Below are 24,588 nucleotides of genomic sequence, written 5' to 3'. Positions count from 1 at the left end.
CCTAAGTCTTTTTAAATACCTGGAAAACCTTCCCAAGGACAGGTACAAATAAGCCCAGACTGTGAAGACTACAGTAAACACCTAACTCTTCAATTCCCAGATACTGACAAACATGCACAAGCACAAAAACCCTCCAGGAAAACATGACATCACCAAATAAACTAAATAAGGCACCAGGGAGTTTCCTGGAGAAATAGAGATATGTGAATTTTCAGACAGAGAATTCAAAATGGCTGTTTTGAGGAAACTCAAAGAAATTCAAGATAACACAGAGAAAGAATTCAGAATTCTGTCAGACATATTTAACAAAGAGATTGAAATTATTAAACACAATCAAGCAGAAATTCTGGAGCTAAAAATGCAATTTGCATACTGAAGAATGCATCAATATTTTTTAATAGCGGAATTAAGCAGGAGAGAGAATTAGTGAGCTTGAAGACAGGCTATTTGAAAACACCTATTTAAAAATGTCTTGAAATGCTATTTGAAAGTGTCTTATATTAGAGAAGACAACAGAAAAACTCATAAAAAAGAATAAAGCAAATCTACAAGAACTAAAAAATGTCTCAAAAGCGCAAATCTAAGAGTTCTTGACCTTAAAAAGGAGTGAGAGAGAGAGAGAGAGAGAGAGAGAGAGAGAGAGAGAGAGAGAAAGGAATAAAAAGTTTATTGAAAAGGATAATAAAAGATAGCTCCCCAAACCTAGATAAAGATATTAATATCTAAGTACAAGAAGGTTATACAACACAAAGCAGATTTAACCCAAAGAAGACTATCTCAAGGCATTTAATAATCAAACTCCTAATGATCAAGGATAAAGAAAGGATCCTAAAAGCTGCAAGTAACAAATAACATTCAATGGAGCTTCAATATGTCTGGTAGCAGACTTCTTAGTGGGAACCTTATAGGTCAGGAGAGAGTGGTGTTTAAAGTGCCAAAGGAAAAAAAAATATTCTAGAATTGTATATATGGTGAAAATATCCTTGAAACATGAAGAAGAAATAACATTTTTTTCCAAGGAAAAGCTAAGGGATTTCATTAACACAAGATTATCCTGCAAGAAATGCTAAAGGCAGTACTTCAATGAGAAAGAAAATGACGTTAATAAGCAATAAGAAATCATCTGAAGGTACAAAGCTCACTGGTAATACTAAGTACAAAGAAAACACAGAATATTATAACACTGTAACTGTGGTGTGTAAAATACTCTTATCTAAAGTAGAAAGACTAAATGATGAACCAACCAAACATAATAACTATAAGAAGTCTTCAAGACACAGACAATGCAATAAGATATAAATAGAAACAACAAACGTTAAAAACTTGAAGGACAAAGTTAAGGTGTAGAGTTTGTATTAGTATTCTTTTTGTTTGTTTGTATCTACAAGCAGTGCTAACTTGTTATCAGTATAAAATAATGGATTATAACATAGTTTTTGCAAGCCTCATGGTAATCGCAAATGAAAAACATATAATGGATGCACCAAAATAAAAAGCAATAAATTAAATTATACCACCAGAGAAAATCACCTTTATGCAAAGGAAGACAGGAAGGAAACAAAGAAAAAAGAAGACCACAAAACAACCAGAAAACAAATAACAAAATGGCATAAGTCTTTAATTATCAATAACGACATTGAATATAAATGGACTAAACTCTCCAATCAAAGGATATAGCATAGCTGAATGGATTAAAAAAGTAAAATGAGACCCAATGTTGCTAATGGAAGCACATTTCACTTGTAAAAACACACACAGATTGAAAATAAAGGGATAGAAAAGATATTCCAGGACAATGGAAACCAAAAAAGAGCAAGAGTAGTTATATTTATATCAGGCAAAATCGATTGGCAAAAAGTAGAAGGGCCAAAGAAGGTCATTATATAATGATAAAGCAATCAATTCAGCAAAAAGATATAACAATTTTAAATATGTATTCACCTAACAGCAGAGCACACAGATATAAAGCAAATATTATTAGAGCTAAAGAGAGAGACAGACAACAATACAATGAGAGCTGGAGACTTTAACACCCCACTTTCAGCATTGGACAGATCTTCCAGACAGAAAATCACCAAAGAAACATTGGACTTAATCTGCATTACAGACCAAATGGACCTAATAGATGTTTACAGAACATTTCATTCAATGGCTGCAGAATACATTCTTTTCTTCAGCACATGGTTTATTCTCAAGGATAGATCATGTTAGGTCATAAAACAAGTCTTAAGCATTCAAAAACACTGAGATAATATCAAGCACCTTCTCTGACCACAATGGAAGAAAACTACAAATCAATAACAAGAGAAATTTTGGAGACTATATAAACACATAGGAATTAAGCAATATGTTCCTGAATGACCTGTGTGGCAATGAAGGAATAAGGAAGAAAATTGAAAAATTTCTGAAAACCAATGATAATGGAAATACAACATATTAAAACCTATGTGATACAGAAAAAGCAGTACTATGAGGAAAGTTTATAGCTACAGGTGCCTACATCAAGAAAGAAAAGCTCCAAATAAAACACCCATGATGCATCTTAAACAACTATAAAAGCAAGAGCAAACCAAACTCAAAATTAGTAGAAAAACAATAATAAAGATAAGAGCAAAAATAAATGAAATAGAAATAAAGAGAACAATATAAAAGATGGTAAAACAAAGTTATTTTTTTTTGAAAAGATTAAACAAAATTGGCAAAGTTTTAACCAGACTAAAGAAAAAGAGAGAGAGAGAGAGATGGAGAGCACATACACATAAGCACATAAGTAAAGTCAGAGATGAAAAAGAAAACATTATAATTGATATTGCAGAAACTCAAAAGATCATTAGTGGCTGTTGTGATCAACTATATGCCAATAATTTGGAAAATCTAGAAGAAATTGATAAATTACTAGACACATACAACCTACCAAGACTGATCCATAAAGAAATCCAAAGCCTGAACAGACCGACAACAAGTAATGAGATCAAAGATATAATAAAAGGTTTTCTAGTAAAGAAATGCCTGGGAGTCGATGACTTCAGTGCAGAATTCTACCAAACATTTAAAGGAGAACTAATACTAATCCTATTCAAACTATTCTGAAAAATAGAAGAGGAGGGAATACCTCCTAACTCATTTTATGAGACCAGTATTACCCTGCTAGCAAAACCAAAGAAACATTAAAAAAAAGAAAGAAAGAAAGAAAGAAAACTATAGGCTAATATCACTGATGAATATTGATACAAAGATCTTCAATAAAATACTAGTAAATCCATTGCAACAACACATTAAAAAGGTCATTCATCTTGCAGGGGTTGGTTTATTCTAGGGATACAAGGATGCTTCAACATGTGTGAATCAATCAATGTTGAATTAAAGACAAAAAATATGATAATTGCAATTGATGCTGAAAAACCATTTGATTAAATTCAACATCCTTCATAATAAACACCCTGAACAAACCAGATATAAAAGGAATATACCTCAACATAATAAAAGTCATATATAACAGACCCCCAGCTACCATATTTCTGAGTGGGAAAAACCTGAAACTCCTTCCTCTAAGATATGGAACATGACAAGGAAGACCACTTTCACCACTACTATATAACATAGTACTGGAACTCCTAGCTAGAGAAATCAGAAAAAAAGAAAGAAAAAATGGGCATCCAAATTGGAAAGGAAGAAATCAAATTATTTTTGTTTGCAGACTATATGATCTTATACTTCAAAAACCCTGAAGAATCCACTAAATAAAACTATTAGAACTGATAAACAAATTCAGTAAAGTTGCAAGATACAAGATCAAAATACAAAAGTTGGTAGTATTGTTATATGCTAACGGTGAACAATCTAAAAAAGAAATAAAAAAAAATCCTGTTTACAATAGCTACAAATAAAATAAAATACCTAGGAATTAACCAAATAAGTGAAATATCTCCACAATAAAAACTATAAAACATGATGAAAGACTTTAAAGAAGACACACACAAAAAAATTGAATGGTATTCCACGTTCATGGATTGGAAGAATTCATCCTACTCAAAGCAATCTACAGATTTAGTGCAATCCCTACCAATATACCAATGAAATTATTCACAGAAATAGAAAAAAAATCCTAAAACTTATATGGAATCAGAAAAGACCCAGAAGAGCCAAGCTATCCTGAGCAAAAGGGACAAAATTAGAGAAATCACATTACCTTACATTAAGTTATCATAGCTATCTAACCAAAACAGCATGTTATTGGCATAAAAAAGACATCTACACCAATGGAAAAGGATGGAGAAACCAGAAACTAATTCATACACCCACAGTGAACTCATTTTTGACAAAGTTGTCAAGAACATATATTGTGGAAAGGATAGTCTCTTCAACGAATGATGCTAGGAAAATTGGATATCCATATGCAGATGAATAAAACTAGACACCTATTTCTCACTGCATACAAAAATCAAAACAAACTGGTTTAAAGGCTTAAATATAAGACCTCGCACCATGAAACTACTACAAGAAAACATTAGGAAAAATTTCCAGGATATTGAACTGGGCAATAATTTCTTAAGTGATACCCCATAAGCACGGACAATCAAAGCAAAAATGGACAAATGAGATAACATCAAGTTAAAAACTTCTGTACAATCAACAAGGGAAGACACAACCCTCAGAGAGAGGAAAAATATTTGCTAACTACCCATTTGACAAGGAATTAATAACCAGAATATATAAAGACCTTAAAGAACTCTACGAGAAAAAAAAATCTAATAAACCAATTTTGAAATGGGTAAAAGATCTGAATAGATAGTGCTCAAAAGAATACATACAAATGGCAAACAGGTACATATGAAAAAGTGCTCAACATTACTGATCATCAGAGAAATGCAAATCAAAACAATAATGAAACATCATCTCACTCCAGTTCAATTGAAAATAACAAATGATGGTGAGTAGGTAGAGAAAATGGTACCCTCATACACTTTTGGTGGGCATGTAAATTGGTACAACCACTGTGGAGAACAGTTTAGAGGTTTCTGAAAAAACTAAAAATAGAACTACCATATGATCCAGCAATCCTATTGCTAAATATATACCCAAAAGAAAGGAAATTAGTATATCAAAAATGTATCTGCAGTCCCATGTTTATTGCAGCACTACTTACAATAGCCAAGATTTGGAGTCAACCTAAGAATCTATCGACAGATGAGTAGATAAATAAAATATGCTATATATACACAAATGGAGTAGTATTCAGCCATAGAAAAGAATAAGATCCTGTCATTTATAACAACATAAATGGAACTGGAGGTCATTATGTTAAATAACACAAGCCAGGCGCAGAAAGACAAACTTCACATGTTCTCACTTATTTGTGGGAGATAAAAAAGGAAAGGATTGAACTCATGGAGACAGAGATTAGAAGTACGGTTATCAGAGGCTGGGAAGGGTAATGGCAGGGTTGGGGATAGTGAGGATGGCTAATAGGTACAAAAATTATAGTTAGAAGGAATGAATAAGACCTAGTATTTGCTGGCACAATAGAATGGTTGAAGTCAAAATAATTTAATTTTACATTGGAAAACAACTAAAAAAGTGTAATCAAATTGTTTGTAACACAAAAGATAAATGCTTGAGGTGACAGATACCCCATTTGCCCTGATGTGATTATTATGCATTGCATGTCTGTATCAAAATATCTCATGTAACCCATATATATACACATCTATGTACCTACAAAAACAAAAAATAAAAAGCAACGAAATAATACAGCCACTTTAGAAAAAAAAAGAAATATTTTAGTTCTTGAGAGATGCTCATAAAGTATAGTTACATCACATAGTTGCAGTATTGATGAAACCAAATTTATTGCATTAATTTCTATAGCAACAGTTGAACATTGGAATCACCTCATTTACAGATTTCCTTAATCCTTGCCTCTCGAATACAAAGCAATACATTTGTGCGGGAGCTAGAAAATCTGCACTTTAACAAACACCACAGGCACTTCTGTTGTAGTTATTACAAGAACATAATTTGAGCAGTATTGCTGAATGTGGACCCATGAGCTTTGATACACACACACACACACACACGTATATCCATATGTGTGTATATATAAAATATATGTAAAAGATATGGAGATTATATCTACACATATGCATATATATTCACAGACAGGTATAGGCATAAAGACATCTGTGTGTGTGTGTGTGCGTGTGTATATATATATATATACCTATATTTATACCTGTACATGTATACACACATATACACACATTCATATCTGTGTATCTATATATGTATACCCATATATGTGGTATCTATACCTTATTTGTGCTATCTATTTTTGGCAATGAAGATCATATACTCTGTGATAAGTCAGTCACCCATTCCCCTGATTCTAGTCTTTGATAAACAGCCTTCACCCTTTTATTTCCATATGCAGAGCTTTGAAATTAATTAAATTCCTTATGACCTCTGACATAAAGCAGTCTCCTAAATGGCCTTTCAATTTTCACTTTCTTCATCTGTCTCACTGTTTACTTACTGTATTTTTTTTCCTCCTGTCTTCCACAGGCACATTTTCAAAGGGAAGTTTACTTTCTACTACTGTAGCTATCTCTGCCAGTATAGACATAAATATAAACACACACATATTTCTATAATATGTAAAATACTAGTGAGTATTCATTATACACATTTTTCCTAGAGGGACTGCATCAATAAAAACCATGTGTTAGAGATTGCTAGTTATCCCCTAACACCTTTTCTCCTTTTCTTTCCTAAAAATGGAATTTTAGCTGGGCGATGACTAACCAGAATAAGGATTACTGAGTCTCTAACAGTCAAATATACGTGTAATTAGATTTTGGCCAATGGGATATAAGCAGAAATAGGAGACAATGAAATAGAAAATGTAGGTCAGCAACCAAAACCTTGTTTAAGAGGTAGATGATGATTGCCATTTGGGTTTTCCCTTTCCTTGTTCTTCTTCCTACTGTTTGGACTGTAACTTAATGATTAAACTTGAACAAGATATGATCTTGGGAATGAAGGTAACCTACAAGCAGAGCAGTCACATAAATGGATCCTGAATGTTTGATACTAGGTGGTGGTGGTGCGGTTCCCATAAATGCCTTATGTCTCGTTTTAGCCTCTTGGTTTTTGTTTGCATTTTGCTTATATTTTCTTTTATTCACAGTTGAACCTAATCCAAACTAATTTATATACAACTTCAGTCAAATAATGTACAACCATTGGAAAAAAACATGTAAAACCAGATTGTCAGTGATGTCAAATTATATGTGGAACAAAAATAATTTACACCTTTCACAAATGTACATAAAATATGTATGGTGTGAAATGTTCAGGGCTAGGCATTCTGTTTATTTTGAGATCCAAGTTCTCATTAAGATCCCGTTATTTAAGCACAGATATGTGTACAGATAGAAATGAAGCAAGAGAGAAAGTAATCAGGAAGGAGAAAAATCACAAAATCTTAAGATTGTTGAAGTCACAGGAAATTATGCATTCCAAAGTAGGGTGAACAGAAACAAAAGATGAGAAAAAATCTGGGCAGATACCAACATATACAGAATGGATGATGAAGGAAAAAAGAGAAGAAAAAGTCTGAAAGGATATAGTCAGTGACTAATAGGAAAAGATACAAGAAAGAAAAGACATCCCAGTGATTAAGAATGAAGGATGTTCTGGAAAAGAGGTAATAATCAATAAAGTCAAATGTTGCAGATAAATCAATTGAGATAAGTATTAAATTAGGAACTAAGAAGTTATTGTTCATTTTGTAAAAGACAGTTCCAAAGAAATGATGGGTAAGCTAGTTTAATGGTGATCAGTTAGGGGGCAAAAATTGATGGTATAAAAGGGAATTAAGAAAATTGGGGCATGACACTACTGAGTAGTTGAGAAGGAACAGTGCACAAATGGAGAAACTAGTTTTAGATGGGAATCAGTCTTCATTGGAAATTTGTATTGACTAAATTTGTTAGTTTAAATCTAAATGTTTAGTGTTATTTTAAATAATAAAAATAAATAATTGTACAAAACAATGTAAATAAAACAAAATGTGTTACATACCTTATTGCATTCTTAATTTGAATAACATTACATAGATATTCTATGTTATATAACCTGCATGCCATGTTTTCACTAATATTCTAATCTTGATAACCATATCATTCCCTTGACTTCAGCCAGTATTTCATTTTTAATGACTTAAAAATTCTTATTCCTACTTCAAATTATATATCATAATTAAGTCACACATCCGGTGGTACATGTTCTTTTGGAAATTGTGCTTATCTGCAACCTGTATCTTACAAATTGAAATCATTATTTATCTTCTGGGCCCAATGCATTAAAACATCTTCCTGATCTTTCTATTATTACTTAAGTATTTTCCATAATCTAATCTGAAGAAATCACTATTACTCTCTTGGATATTCAATCACTCATTCCCTAATTTTAGTCTTTGAAAATCAGGCTTTAAACTTTTATTTCCATATGCAGACTTTCCAAATTAATTAAATTCCTTTCAGCCTCTGGCATAGAGAAGCCCTCAAAAGGTCTTTTAATCTCCACTTTCTTCTTCTATCTTACCCTTTAGTCACTGTAACTTTTTCCTTCTTCCTTTCACAGACAGATTTTCAAAGGGAAGATCTCTTTCACTATCTCTACTCCTTCACTTTGCTTAAATGATTCTCCCCACTCTCTTTATCATTAATTTTTTCAATGTCTAAGTAGGTGATTCCCATCACAGTATTAACTCTCCCACAAGCAAAACCGCAAAATTAAATAAAAATTCTTCTCATTCTACTAATCTATTTGTCACTAGGTCTTATTTCTTCTATCAAATCATATATTCTTATCCACTAATTTACTACAGTTTATAATAATCTACTGTATATTTCAAAGTAACTAGAAGAGAATAATGTGGATCATTCCAGCATACAGAAAAGACAAATATTTAAGGTGATGTTTATCCCAAGGACACTGACCTGATTGTTACATTTTTTTTTTTTTTTTTGAGATGGAGTCTTGCTCTGTCGCCCAGCCTGGAGTGCAGGGGCGCAATCTTGACTCACTGCAAGCTCCGCCTCCCTGGTTCAAGTCATTCTCCTGCCTCAGCCTCGCGAGTAGTTGGGACTACAGGCGCCCGCCACCACACCTGGCTAATTTTTTGTATTTTTAGTAGAGACGGGGTTTCACTGTGTTAGCCAGGATGGTCTCGATCTCCTGACCTCGTGATCCGCCTGCCTTGGCCTCCCAAAGTGCTGAGAGTACAGGCGTGAGCCACCGCGCCCGGCCAATTGTTACAAATTATATGAATGTATTCAATTATCATATGTGGGTCAGGTGCAGTAGCTCACGCCTGTAATCCCAGCACTTTGGGAGGCCTAGGAGGGCAGATCACGAGGTCAGGAGATCTAGACCATTCTGGCTAACTCAGTGAAACCCTGTCTCTACAAAAAATACAAAAAATTTGCCAGGCGTGGTGGCACGCACCTGTAATGCCAGCTACTAGGGAGGCTGAGGCAGGAGAGTCGCTCGAACCCAGGAAGCAGAGGTTACAGTGAGCTGAGATTGCTCCACTGCACTCCAGCCTAGGTGACAGAGTGAGACTCCATTTAAAAAAAAAAGAAAATTATCATATATACCCCAAAACTATGTGCATCTGTTATATAAACTATGTACATCTATTTCTTGCAAATTTCCCTGAACAATTTATTTATGCTATCTGTTCTCTAATTCTCACTTAAAATTATTCCAATCACACTGTCACCTGCACAATTACTTTTATCAAAGTTATCAGCGACTTCCATGTTGCTAAATCCATTTATTAATTTGGGAACATATTTTATAATAAGCTACAAAAAAGGAGAAAAACATCTTCCCTTGCTCCTACTTTCTTTTTAACCTATTGTCCCATCACTCTGTCTTTCTTGCAAAATTCCCTGAACAACTTATTTATAGTAATTGCCTATAATATCTCTTCTCCAGTTCTTTCTTAAAACTCCTCCAGTCAGCCTATCACCTACAAAATTACTTTCATTGAAGTTACCCAATGACCTCTATGTTATTACATCCAGTGATTAGTTTTGGAGCTTATTTTATTAGCTTATCATTCACATTTGACAATTGGCCAATTCCATCATAATTTTTTCATTTGGTTTCCAGGAAAATTTATACAGTCAATCTTCTAGGTCTGTGGGATCTGTATTAGCAGATTCAACCAATCACAAATCAAAAATATTTGAAAAATAAAAAATATCAATACAACAATAATACAACAAAGTGATCCATACAGTTTTAAAACTATGTATAAAACATTTACATTATATTAGGTATTGTACATAATCTGGAGATTATTTAAAGTATATGGAAGCATGTGTGTACGTTGTATGCAAATATTACTACATTTTATATGAAGAACTTTAGCATCCCAAGATTTTTGTATAAGCAGGGGTGGTCCTGGAACCAATTTCCTGAAGATCCTAAGGGATAACTGTACTGTCATGTTTTTCCTCTTATCTCATTTACTCCGACTCTCAAACTCCTTTGCTGGTTCATCCTAGTTTTGCTGACATTTTAGTGTTGGAGTGTCGCACGACTCAGATATTAGTTCCTTTTTCCTTTTTTTTAAAATGTAATAATCACTTCAACTGGTAGAAATAGGAATAATTACTTCCATTTTGAGATTTCCAAATTTAGAAGCTTAGCCCATACCTTTATTTGAAACTAAGATTTGTATCTCCAGCTGTCCCCTTGAAATCTTCAACTACAGATTTATTAGCCATCTCAAACTTAACACGTCCACATTTAAGCTCCACATCATCCCTCCAAAAATGTTTCATCAATAGCCTTCCCAATATTAGTTAATTTCAATTGTATTTGCTCAGTTCTGCAGGTCAAATAATCTGGCATCTGTATTAGCAGGTTATTAGAGCTATTCTTTAGAGCTATTCTTTTCTTTCTATTATTTATCTTGAAAACCCAGTAATTTCACCTCACCTCCACTGCTATTTTCTTATTTCATAATTATAAACTCTCACTTACATACCACAAATAATCTCTGTTCTTTTAGCTTTTCCTCTTATACTTTATTCTCCACACGGTAGCCATAGTGACTTTTGTTTTTTAAAGTAATAAGGTCAATCATGTCATTACTGTGCTCAAGCCCCTCAAGTGAATTCACATTACATCTAGAGGAAAAGCCAGAGATGAGTCTTGAGCCAGGGTCTATTAATTGTCTTTCTTTCTCTCTTACTGCCTTCACCAATGATCATTCTTTTCTAGCCACAATGGCTTCTTAGGTGTTCCTACAACACAGTAAGGCCCAGTCTGCTTTAAGTATTTTGCTCTAGATGTCATTTCTGCCTGAAGGCTCATCCAGTTGACTAACTTCCTTATATTCATCAAGACTTTGTTCAAGTATCAACTTTTCAATTAAGTAAGCTACACACTCATCACAACATTCTTGCTCTCCTGACCTCTCTTACTCTTCCACATCTTTTCTTTCTTATCACTCTCTAGACAGAGTGTGTGTGTACCTTATTTATGTTGATCACTGCCTGCTTATTGTCTTTATCCCCTGAGAGAGCACAAGTTCTACAGGAGCAGGCCTCTTTGGTGCTTTAGATACAAAAGCACTTAGAACAATGCTGTTATGTAGCAGGCACCTCAACAAGTATTTGTTGAATAAGCATTGAACAAATGGAATTCTGGTAAAAATCCAAATTAAGTTTGGAAATAATTTTAAAAAGCATCTAATCCAACTCTCTATCCAAGGCTTGGTAAATAGTTATTTACAAAGTATTGCATTTAGTTAACGTTTTACTTTTTTGTTTCTGCCATAGCATCTAAGCAGACAATGCCATAATATCAGAATTAAGAGAAATCTTGGATGTTATAGGTGAGAAACCTGAGATCTAGGGAGGTGACATGACTTACCCACTGTCATCCATCAACAAGAAGTCAAAGTTGAATCTAGAACACAAGCATCTTTATGCTATGTCATTTTTTATTTCACTATAGTGGATCAATTGACATTCATCAGGTCTCACAGTTTTATCCACCAGTAATAATTAAATGAATGCATTGCGTTCCTGTTGAATTATGCAGTGATGCTACTTTAAAAAAAAATAACAAGAAGCTAACGATTTAGCATACATGGTCTGCAAGTAAAGCACTGACTAAGTGTAAATATTCTTTTTGCAGCACAATTGTTGGGCTGGTTTAGTCTGTGTGACCAAAGTAAAAAACAAGTTAATCAAGCCTTGCCACACTCTATGCACTTCAGGAGTAAAACTATAATGTGTTGTAGCTAGTGACAAGTTTCTGGTCTCTGAATGAAGGATCTGAAGTCCAAAAATTATTTGTAATTTTAATCAAAAGGATGTGAAGGTCTCCTTGTTCACCTGTTTTGAATTCTATTATAAATTGAATATATTATGTGAACAGTGCCTACCTATAAGGAAGAATGCTTGATATAATGTCATCTGAAATAAAGTGTGTTCTTTTGATGAGTATATCTTTAAAAAGACATGAGAACTTTAAAGGATTTAAGGTGATCACAGGGCCAGAATTAGATATAAAAGTTTTATTTTAATTATTTACAGATCATTTAATACATAAATTCTCTAACTAATACATTTTAAAAGGAATGTTGTTTTAATATACTTAAATGACTGTATATAATATTAATTTACCAACACTATGCATCTTTATGTTGGCATTTATAGAAATATAGTTTGAACATTTGTATTGATTTCTTGAAACATGCCAAATGATTTTATTTTTGATTTATTATATAGCAAAGATTTTGACAAGTCTACCTAAATTTTACTGTAACATTAATTTTAAAAGAATGCAAAACAATACATTTCTTAGTTGCTATTTTCTAAAGATGAAAATAAATAAAGTGGCAAAGTGTCTTTTAAAGGAGAAAATGGAGAAATTTGTGGATCTGATACTCTTATTGGACTAACTATATTGTTGAAACCACTTAGATTGTTAAGAAGATATACAAATCATTACTAAGCATGTTTAATCTGAAACAAGAAAGTGACCATATGAACATAAATGGAGAAATTATAATCCACAGAGTAAACGTGAGAAATTTGATTTCTAGAGTTTGGTGGTAGCTCAGGAACTGGTACTATAAAACAGAGTTCTATTTTCCTTTATTGTATCCAGTAGTCAAATATTGGTCAAGTTAAAACTGCCATTTTAATAAGATCACTTGTATAGCAAAAGATATTACAATTATTAAAAGATGTGTGGCATTATCATCTACCTTATTATGACTTGAATATGAATCACCATTGAAGTAGCAATTTCTCAAATAATAGCTTTTAAATTATCTAGCATTTAAAACCAAAATTTAGGTGGATTTTATTGCATTCTGGTATGAATTTATCATACCAGGCATATAACTCGAAGTGTTGAGGGCCTAAATGTAGAGGGGAAATAAGTAGGTATATCTAAGTGTGTTACTTTTGTTCTATCTTGCAAGGTAGGATTTACAATTAAGGAAATGCTTTGTACTTTTGGTGAAGCCCAGAAAACTGTGAAGTTTTAAAACCATTTACATAGTGTTCTTTTAGCAGAAGTTCACAATGTTGTCTACTTTCCCTTCTTCATAGTCTTCTTCCCTTGTCTGCATGAAATTATTTCTTAAGATTTCCTTCCTTCTCTTACCTCTTCAAATTACTCCCTCAGTTTTCTTTGCTGTATCATCCTTCTTAGTCCACGCCTTATATGTTGTTAAGTCTCAGATTCAGTCCTAGTCCTCCTTTGTCTTCTCATTTTATCCTCTCTCTATCTACTTAATTATATAGTTGCCTATTGGTTCACTTACCATCAATATTAACTAAATATCAGTGTTGTGATTCTACTCTATTGAATCATATAAGAGATATAGTTGTCTAGTAGATGGCTTTAATTGCACATCTCAAAGAATCTTCCAGCTAAAATTATTCAAAACAAATCTCAATATTTACAGAGTTCTCATTCCAAACTTAACCTTTCCTCAGCAATTCCCAACTCAGTGAATATTACTACTGCCTTCACCATTTGTTCAGGTCAGAAAACCAGGTTTTATTTTAATACTGCCTTCTTTATCACCCCCAGTCCATTACAAAGTCCTTTTGATTATACATCAACAGTATCTCTCAATTCAGTCTATTTCCTTACCTCATTAATATGACTCTAATTCAAGCTACCATGATCTTTTCTTGTAATACTGCAATCATCTCTTAAGTGATCTTCCTGCAGCGAATCGAGCCCCTCTTCAAATCAATCTCTTCATTTCAACAGGAATAATCGTTTGGATATTCAAACCTCTTCATGTAATTGTTTTGGATAAATCCATGGTTCTTAGCAAATCTTCACATGGCTTAAAAGATCCTCTCTAGTCTAGTGTTTACCTATCTCTTTCCTTTATCAATGTCATCTTATTCTTTCTTTCACTTAGTTACTGAATCATAATCTAATCAATGATATAATTAGATACAAATTTTTAAAATAGCATAAAGAAACATTTTACTTAAAAAATATTATGTCTTAAAAGCATGTTCTGAATACTTTGCAGGTTCCATTAGACCATGCCTTGAGTCGCTAAAGAAACAAACCATATTACCCCAGATCATGGTGTTTAACTTTTGCTTTCAGATAACAAGGTATATAACAGCTCTACTTAAACAAAGGAAAATTACTTCCAAGATTATTCAATTAATTTGAGAGAAACCATCAAGTATGGACTCGCATGCTAAAAAGCGCAACTGTAGGTTACAAAAGGAATAACTTTTATTTGTTTATACATGTTTTGAATTTCCATCTATTTTTATGTAAATAACCCAATCTTCAAAAATATCCTTCAGCTCTGACAACCTCTTCACATAACTTTCCTATAAGATCTTTTAAATACCCAAACCTGTAAAAGTCCACATTCAGTTGTTCTTTGTTCCCTAGTTTGCTTCAACAACATCAATGCAAGGATAATAGAAGCTATTTACTTACCATATTGTAGGGGGCTCAGAACCTTCTATTTCTAAGTAATCATATTTCTCTTCCATTTGAAAGTCAGTAAATATGAGTGAAATTGTGTCCCCAGGCTCTGCTACAATGGTCCAAGTGCAATCAGCATTGTTGTGGTACTCATTAGGAAAACTAGGGCTGGATATGACGCCACTGGATCCTCTCATTGTTCCTCCACAAGCATCTTCAGCTGTTAAAAATGACAAAATGTTCAGTTTTAAGTTATTAAGATAAATGCAATTATTCAGTTGTAAGTTATTAAGAGAAAAGCAAGTCAATATTTTTGGATAAAAATAACAGTTCAAATGTGATACCAAGTGCATAATATACTAATAAAGATTAAATAAAATGAGAAGTTTATGAAAAAATGTATAAGCACATATACAAGTATAAACTAGACTTTAACAATTTTATAACAATTGGTTGAAATAGCAATGAAAGTAAGCAAAAAATTTACACTCCAAAATTAGACATTAGGAAAATAGAATCAATATATATTTTTTTCATGTTTAAGCGATAAAGTGAGTTAAACAAAGGAAACATGTATCTTAAAGTCTGTGATGGGAAATCTTTGATCACTTTGTTTGTTGATGGAAAAAACTTTTGATTTTTTAATGCAGGTATGTACAACACAAAGACATAATTTAAGAGACAATATAATATAGTTCATGTCAATGGTATGTTTCAGAATTTATTGAAAAATGTTTGTAGAAAAACAACTCAAATAAAAGTACATCACATATCCAGGATATTTTGTTTACAAAGAAATAATAGGGTAACTAATATATCTTTAGAAACATATTCCTATGAAATCAAACAGTATATCTTTTACTAAGTAGTCATATAATGTATATAGATAAAACACGTAAATAACTTTTTGACTAACGTTACTTTGGGATCTATGATTCTGATTTTCCAAATTGGGGCCATAGATTCTCCACTAGTCTACTTGTGGCTGACGATAGGTGCTAGCAGTGTGGTTATATCAGTAGCTGTGTTTGATATGCAAACATAAGAAAAAACTCCTGTTTCATAAAGGAATTGAAGTTGGGGCATTCGCCTTATTATAGCATTGTTTAGGCCAATCACGCTAATAAGTTACAAGTTCACTTGTTCAATAAATTGTCTTATTACTTATGTTATTGCCTTGGTCAACTCAGGGAATTCCTTCAATTCAAGTTTTTGAGGAAAACTCTGGCTCCATAATGACCAATTATTATTTGATGTGACCGATAGCTCCAGATCCTAAATCAATAGAGCCGGACAATATCTTTCTATTCAATTCCATGATGGGTAGAAAGTAAAAAAAAAAAAAAAATGCTTTGTTATTAGAGACAATTTTATTACTATATTATATGCATCAAATGGTATTTGTTTTTTTCTTTCTTGCTCTTTATCCATTTGGCTCCATAATCTATAAATCAAAAATGTAAGTATATTCCTCTTAAAAGATATTTAACATTTATCACACACTAAATATATATATATATATATATATATATATATATATTTGTGTGTGTGTTCTTTCTCTTGTAAGTTTGTTAGATAATTAAAATTAACTAGTTTTCTTGTCTAGACCATGTGGCATACTACTACAAATATTTTCACCAATGCCTTCAAGACCTAAACCTTCTAGTAAGCCTGTACTGCTGTCTCTACCCCCAACTAAATATCACTTATATTATTTCCCTTCTCAAGTACCAACACCAGCGTTGAATACTACTTTGACAAAAAATTATTTCACTAGCATATATTCACAGTTCAACTGGCCCACAATCTATTTAAACAAGTTCAATAAGCTACTTATTTTCCTTCCTCTGGATAAAATCTGAAGGAGACACATAACATTCTAGATCACACTCAGATTAAAGAAAAAAAATCCTACAGTTTAGAGATTATAGTTTAAGTGTTCTCATCTCAAAAATGAAAAGTATATGAAGTAAATAAAATGTTAATTAGCTCACTGTAGCCATTCCACAATGAATACATATTTCAAAACATCATTTACACATGATAAATATACATAATTTTTGTCTGTTTAAAAATAAATGATTTAACTTAAAAAAAATCACAGTACATCAATTAATACATCCAGTCCTGGGTAATCAAAAATAAATTAATTTCATTTTGATTAAGCTTCTTTGCTCCCCATACCTTGGACTTGTGGTAGATGGAGCAGAGGTGGGGCTGAGGTGAGATGGAGAAGTCAAGTCTTCTTCCTTGCTTTCCCTGCTAGTATTTCTGTTCATCCTCCCCTTCTCACTGAGATCTCTATGGGCCTCCTGGGGTTACAAGTAGGAAGGATCAGAGGATATGAATCCTCTTATTTTCCTAACACTAATTTGGCATTGGTTTCTAGGAGCTTTGTCAGACAATTAAAGAAAGATGATTCTTTCACTCATACACCACTTCATGGGATCCACAGAGGTGTCACCTTCAGTTCCATTACTGTGGGTGATAGTTTTTCTCCAGCTGGCTGCTTACATTTCTCTCTTATGCTATAGGTATAGAACAGTACAGTTCGATCTTCTTTCCATATGTCTCCTCACCTTTTCAGGTTGGCCTCTTGGGCAGGATGTAAGACCATGCCACAACAGAACTCCCGCACAAATATCCTGCATTTAGTCAAATGAAAACACACCCATTTATTCATCCTCTGTGGAAATGCAGTTTCTTTCAAAATGCAGTCCCTTGGGTTGCAATAGATATTTAAATACTTTAGCCATCATTTTAGTGATAATAATATATTATATTCCATAAGCTTCAAGGCATAGAAATCAATTTCTCTACATGATCTCTTTGAATTTCCTCAACTCAGACTCACAATGCAGACAAATAACTCTACACTCCTGACACATGGAAGAGAGAACAACCCAGAAAACAGCTCACTTCAAGGAAATCTTTATTTCACAGCAAAACAATTTCAACTCAAGTGTATGACTAATTTTCACTTGAAAACAAGGATAGGAACTCAGTTTCTCCATCATTCAAACCAATGTTCATGCAGATTCTTGTACCGAGTTCTATGCTCAGCATTTCTGTTTAATATGTTTATTATGACAGAGACTATCATAGAATCAATATCTGACAAAACGGTGAAAAAAGTAAACTTTGCTTCAGTAAATGTTAGATTTAAAAAATTTTTGGTTTGGTGTCCATACTTAAATGCTGAATTCAAGGCAATATTTTTAAAAAAACCCATTTTCTGTAATTATGAATTCATAGCAGGACATACTACCTAAGCTAATTTAAAAAGAACTTATAGTAGAGTTGGGACAAGTAAAAGGCAGCATTAGAACAAACCATGAAACTCTTGAACCCAATGTTGTGCTCTTTCTGCTAAATACCATGGCTTGGTCTCTGTTCAAAACGAGTTGGTACATATCCTGTAAATGACAGGATACAGGCTTCTGTTCTTTCATCATTACTCTGTCATGGCCTCCAGGCTTGCTTGTTTAATAAATGATGTCTACAACATTTTCTATCCAACAATTCACAGAAAGTGGGGGGTTCACAGAAGGTTGTTCCATAGAACCATCTCCTTAAGAGGCTCAAGATGCACATAGGATCATATTGGCCATTTGTATAAACTTCTTGTGAAACAAAATTTATTCATTTTGTTATCTGTCCAAAAAGTATTCATTGAGATCTGCCAAGTGCCAGGAGGAAATCATGTAATCTCTCCAACTGTAACGACTATAAAACGTTTTCATGATCCCTGCTCTCATGGAGTGTTCTATTAGAGAGTCAGGCTCTAAACAAATGGCAAAATGAATACAAAAGATTACATTTCCAGCAGGTCCTATGAAGAAGGAACATTTAGTACTAATGCTGTATGCTTGGGGCCTTGAACTAGTTGACGAATTAAGGAACAGGAATTTCCCGAGGAAGTGATGCTGGACTGGAAACTCAAAGCAAAATAGTAAGCAATAACGAGATGAAAAGCAGAGGGAAGAGTGTTCCTGCAGCTTCACTGACACTTTTACCAAGGTAATGGGCCTGTGTGCTACAGCAAAAAGGGTGAGGGGCTATTTGGTACCAAATGCAATTGGAAGGGCAACTAAGGGTTAGACCTTGCAGGACATTTCTGACAAGGCTATGGAATTTATTCATAGTAATGGAACATTAAAGTGTTTTTAGTGCGGATATGGCACAATTGGATTTAGGTTTTGAAAATATCATTTAGTTGCTCTATGGAAGGATAACAGAGGGAGGCCATAGTTAATGAAAATTAGGAGGCTGAATCAAGAGTCCATGCAAATTCTTGCATGCTTCATTGCTGCCTAAAGATAAAACATCTTGTTTTGACTATATTATGTTTTTATCTCATTATCTTCAAAAGATTAGTTTGGTTTTTCTAGATATGTCAGAAGAAATACCATGGTGACAAAATAAATTAGAACATCCATTTTAGGCCAAGGCTTAAGAATAATATATTTTCACCTAAATAGTAAAACAATGCCATTAAATACCTTAGACTCTCTTTGAGGTTAACTAGAAGTTGTGATGGCTTCCAAATGTGGTTGCTTAACATACAGATAATACAGTGAGAAATAAAAACAATGGTGGATTCTCTACTCTTGTTCTAGGAAAAGTATAAAGGTTGTAAGACATAAAGTCATTTAATTTTTTATATATGTATATGTATACACATTTACATAGCTCAGATGTTAGCAAATTGCATGTTAAGAAGTTTGCAAAGTCAATCCGTTGTAAAACGTGAAGAAAACCACAAATTCAGCTAATGGTTTCAATAAAGATAATGTGGAATTTTAAGAATGAGGACTAAAATTGTTAACCCTTTTGGACTTTGGATTTATTCCAACTTTCTGGAGCAATATTATCAATTCTCTCATAAGTTCTTAGTGTATTTAAATTTATTAATTGAAAACTACGGCTGTTAAAAATGTTAGTAAATATCATTTTAATTGTTTAAAATATTATAAATCCATCCTCAAATAATACCATTTATTATACTTTAAAATAACTGAATTTATGTGAAATTCATAAATAATGCCTTTTTATCTCTTACCTATAGAGCAGGGAAAAACGTAACAAAATAAAATAAAGATTAGCTGTATTATAGTGAAAAGGTTTTTAAAAATAGTTCACTATGATTTCAAAAATGTACTTTTTCCTAAAATTAAATTTTTATTTACTTTTAATCTCTGTGACAGTTGTTTAGATATTGTAAATATATGATCTTGTTTTGGCTTTGGGTATGAGACCACAACATTTCAATGAACATAATATAAATTGGAACTTCTCCAAACGTGGCTGTTAATAAAAAAATAAACACAGTTTCAAAAAACACCTAAATGGTTTTCTATAACACATCTTTTCTGATACTGATCTTATACTATGCTCTGCCTTGCTATTAGTTTCCTCTGAAATAGCTTAGGGTTAGGTGTAGGGTACAGTATATAGGCTTGTTTATCACTAAAGAGAAGTGAAGTGTAAATTGTAGGAGAGCAGTACACTTGGTCAATTCCAGATGCTAAGCATTCAATTCAATTTCAAATTTTATCATGGGACATTTTTTCTACAAATCTCCTTTGCTAAATCTAAAATTTCCATCAGCACTCAAGTGAAACTGACATCTATGTGAGGCTTTTTATTTTGTCCCAAGACAGCCATCACTGTTGTGTGCCTAATTAGACAAACTATTTAAATATTACACTGTCATTAATTAGCCATCATATTACATATATGGAGCAGTAGTTAATTTTGTGTAACTGCTTCTACTTACATTTAATAATTCAACTTTTTGCATTGTTGTGTTTAAGGAGAAACCCTTTTCTCATGGAGAAGAAAATTGAGCAACTGGGTAAATAACAGTTCTTTCAGATTGATAATTTTGTTTTATGTTTGTCATGGTACAACACATAATACCTTTCCAGCTTATGAAGAAAACAAAAGTGTATTTTCAATGATTCTAAAGGAAATTAAAGTTTCTCATATTTTTATTTTTCAGTTAAGCTCCCTCAGTTCATTTCATATTAAAGCAAATGAAATTAAAAAGAAAAACATGTATAACAGATCAAAGAAAAATACTCAACATTCACTGAGATAAACACCTCTGAAAAGTAAAAAGAACAAAGTATAATGGCATTTTAGCTTTGAAAGTTCATTTTTGAATGCACAAATATGCTTTTTACAAATATCCTACATTAATTTCCATTTACCTTCCAAAGAGACATGTTGAGAAAATGAGAGACAGCTAATGCACTGAAGAAAGTAATTAATAAGTATGTGTTTTTAAACATCCAGGTTAAAATACTTCTCAGAATCTCTAAATAAGACAAAAATATAAGCATTCATTCAATAAAACTTAAATTATTTAAAGATTTGGAGAATAAAATATTTAAATTAAATCAAGTAATAACCATGAAAGAGCAACAGGGAACAAATTTACATTATTGACTTAAAAATTAAAACTGAGAAAAATATATATATAATAACTGTTTTAAAACATTAAGCCAGGTCCATGAAGAACTGTGATCTAAGAGAGGAAAAAAACTAAGAAGGAGAGCCCTATAATCATTTGACTTTCTCTAATGAGACACATTCTAGACCATAGAATAAGGAGTGGGATTACAAGTAGAGCATGATGGTCCTTTCAGCTCAGGAGATAGAATTCAGGAAACATGAGGGAAATGTTAGTCATAGGGCAAAGTTCTAGAAAGGAGGAAGCTCTGCAGAAGAAAAGGACTCAAAAGATTTACATTGGGTTCTCTTCATTAGTGTTTGCTAAATACTAATAAATGCATGCAACTGGATGAAATTTCATGAAGTCACATAAAGAGGATGTGTCAGATGAATGGTTCCAACGAAGCACACAGGGGTGAGATTTGTTCAGGTACCACTAGCTAGAATATAGAGTCCACTTTAACTGAATGGAGTATTCAGTAGAAATCTCAAAAGGGGTGCACTTCAGTAGAGACGGTAAATTACGCCTAGAGGTAAGGCCACTTAAAAATGCAATACTTAAAGCTTAAAAACAAATCTCAAAAGACATAAAGTGAACCAAAAGTAACTTTAATACATACTAGAAGAAAGCTCGAGATTACTTAAAGATAACTAAATCCAGACACTAAGTATCTTTAAATTCACCACGTTCAACATACAGTTAAAAGAAAGTACTAGCTATGTCAATAAACATAAAGATACAACCCATAACCAAGAGAAAAATCATTAGAAACAGACCAAAAAATATGGAGATGATGGAATTAGAAAATAAGGACTTTATAACATATATAACTATATTCAACTACTTAAAATAAGGGTTAGCACACTACACCCCAGACTAAATCTGGCTTATAGACTTTTTTTCGTATTGCCTGTGATCTAGTAATGACTTTTACATTTTTAAAGGATTGTAACCAACAAACCAAAATCAAAGATGAATACATCTTAGAGACTATGTAACCACAGCAAAGCCTAAAATATTTACTATATAGCCCTTTTCAGAAAAACTGAACTCAATGAACACTGTGAGGAAAGAAAGGGAAGATATAAAAAGATGAGCACACGAAACTTTAAGAGATGCAAAATATATTACTAGAAATTAAAAAAAAATACTCAGTGGGCCTCATAGAAGAGTAGACAGTACGAAAGCAAAGATAGTGGACTTAAAGACATGGCAATAGCAACTATTCAGAATGCAGCTATGAGAAAAGCAAGATGTCTTTTTAAAGAACAGATATTCCCTGTAGGAAAATGCCAAACAGTTTAATATGTGTTATTGAAGTTCCAAAAAGGTTGTGGAGCAGGGGCAAGCATGGAAAACTATGGAAAGATTAATGGTCAAAGGATTTACAAATTTGATGAAAATATAAAATCCATAGTTACAAAAGGCATAGAGCTGTCTGCATCTTGATGTGATAGAGACAACTAGCTGAGATCTGAAATTCATGTTCCAATTCCACTTATGAGGTGTTGCTGGGAGGCTGCTGCCAGCCAGGACAAATATTTTAGTGCTTTTCACAACTAAGTGAGGCCATGTAGCTGCATTCTGATTAATAAGTTGTCAGTGAATTGAGATAGAATTGCAATCTTTGCCATACACATTCTTTATTCTCTATCTGGATGGAGGCTGTGTTCTTGGGCAGCTTCAATGACTATATGTTGATGATCACAGGGTCTCTTTTCCACTTGCGTATTTAAAATGTCTGCCTCCCTTGCATTGTAAACTTCATAAAGGCAGGGCTTATGTCCCTTTTTGCTTATATTATATCTGTTACTTAAAACTACTACACCTACATGTATAGTAGGGACTCCAAGTGAATTTATTGAATTAAACATGAAATGAACGAATAAATGAATGTAATTATTTAAATTGATCATCATTTTGGATTCTGATCTTTGAGAATCCACAGAATAGAATAAACAGAATTTCAAAAAATACATCGCTGTTCAAAAACATAGGAATAGTATGATAAATGGAGCAAAAAGTCAAAACAAAGTAAAACAATGGGGTGAGTTGCTAAATACATTTTAAGAACAAGATATGAGGCCAGGCGTGGTGGCTCACGCCTGCAATCCCAGCACTTTGGGAGCCCAAGGTGGGTGCATCACGAGGTCAAGAGATCGAGACCATCCTGGCCAACATGGTGAAACCCTGTCTCTACTAATAACATAAAAATTAGCTGGGCATGGTGGCGGGTGCCTGTAGTCCCAGCTACTCAGGAGGCTGATGTAGGAGAATCACTTGAACCCGGGAGGTGGAGGTTACAATGAACTGAGATTACGCCACTGCATGCCAGCCTGGCAAAAGGGTGACATGCCATCTCAAAAAAAAAAAAAAAAAAAGAATAAAGAAAAAAGAAAAAGAACAAGTTATATAAGTTGCAGGTCAAAATAACATAATTGGAAAATTTCTACTTCTCTTCAGCAAGTGGAAATTCTTAGTTAAGTAATTTCTATTCTCCATCCTTAATTTCAAGAAACGGCATCATCACTATTTGCAAATTCTAGAACTGTGTATATACGACATTCTTTAAAGTCACTGATAAAATAAACTTACTGAGTGAATTTAGCAGTACAACTAAATACAAGGAAATATACAATAATATATCAGAGACAAACAATTAGACTGACATTTTTAAAGTACCATTTTTAATGTAATAAAATTTCAAATACTTAGGAATGAAGGTACTAAGACATGAAAAAACTGGGTAAAGCTCCACTCAAAATATTTTAAAGCATTTTTGAGAGAAAATACAAAAGACCTATGTAAACAAATGAGTATGTTGTCTCCCAAATTAACCTATGACTTCAGAATAGTCACAATCAAAATACTGGCAAATGTGCATGTGTAAATTGACAAGCTGATTTTTTAATTTCCTGGAAATGCAAAGATCTAAGTCTAACTCAAACAATCATAAAGAAGAATATACAGCTGAAAAACAACCAGATTCCAGATTTCAGACTTATTATAAAGCTGCCATATGAATTAAAAACAAGTATAGAAGAGTTAACCAATGGAACGAAATGAAGAGTTCAGATAAAGACTCACATATTCATGACAAGAGCAACACTTGATTT

At 32.9% G+C, this 24,588-nt stretch overlaps 1 protein-coding gene across 3 annotated transcripts in view; it reads right to left on the bottom strand.

Annotated features, from left to right (window-relative positions):
- Positions 1 to 24,588, bottom strand: part of CSMD3 (CUB and Sushi multiple domains 3) — a 1,277,440-nt gene that overhangs the window by 873,633 nt on the left and 379,219 nt on the right. For all 3 annotated transcript variants that reach the window (XM_011982326.1, XM_011982327.1, XM_011982328.1), the window contains exon 5: positions 15,025 to 15,232. In XM_011982326.1, the coding sequence (XP_011837716.1) occupies positions 15,025 to 15,232 (208 nt within the window). The remainder of the gene's footprint in view (positions 1 to 15,024; positions 15,233 to 24,588) is intronic.

Source organism: Mandrillus leucophaeus, unplaced genomic scaffold, assembly GCF_000951045.1.
Source record: "Mandrillus leucophaeus isolate KB7577 unplaced genomic scaffold, Mleu.le_1.0 Scaffold239, whole genome shotgun sequence".
Classification (NCBI taxonomy): Eukaryota; Metazoa; Chordata; class Mammalia; order Primates; family Cercopithecidae; genus Mandrillus; species Mandrillus leucophaeus.
Note: the sequence above shows the minus strand (reverse complement) of the source record. Positions and strands in the feature narration are given on the sequence as shown.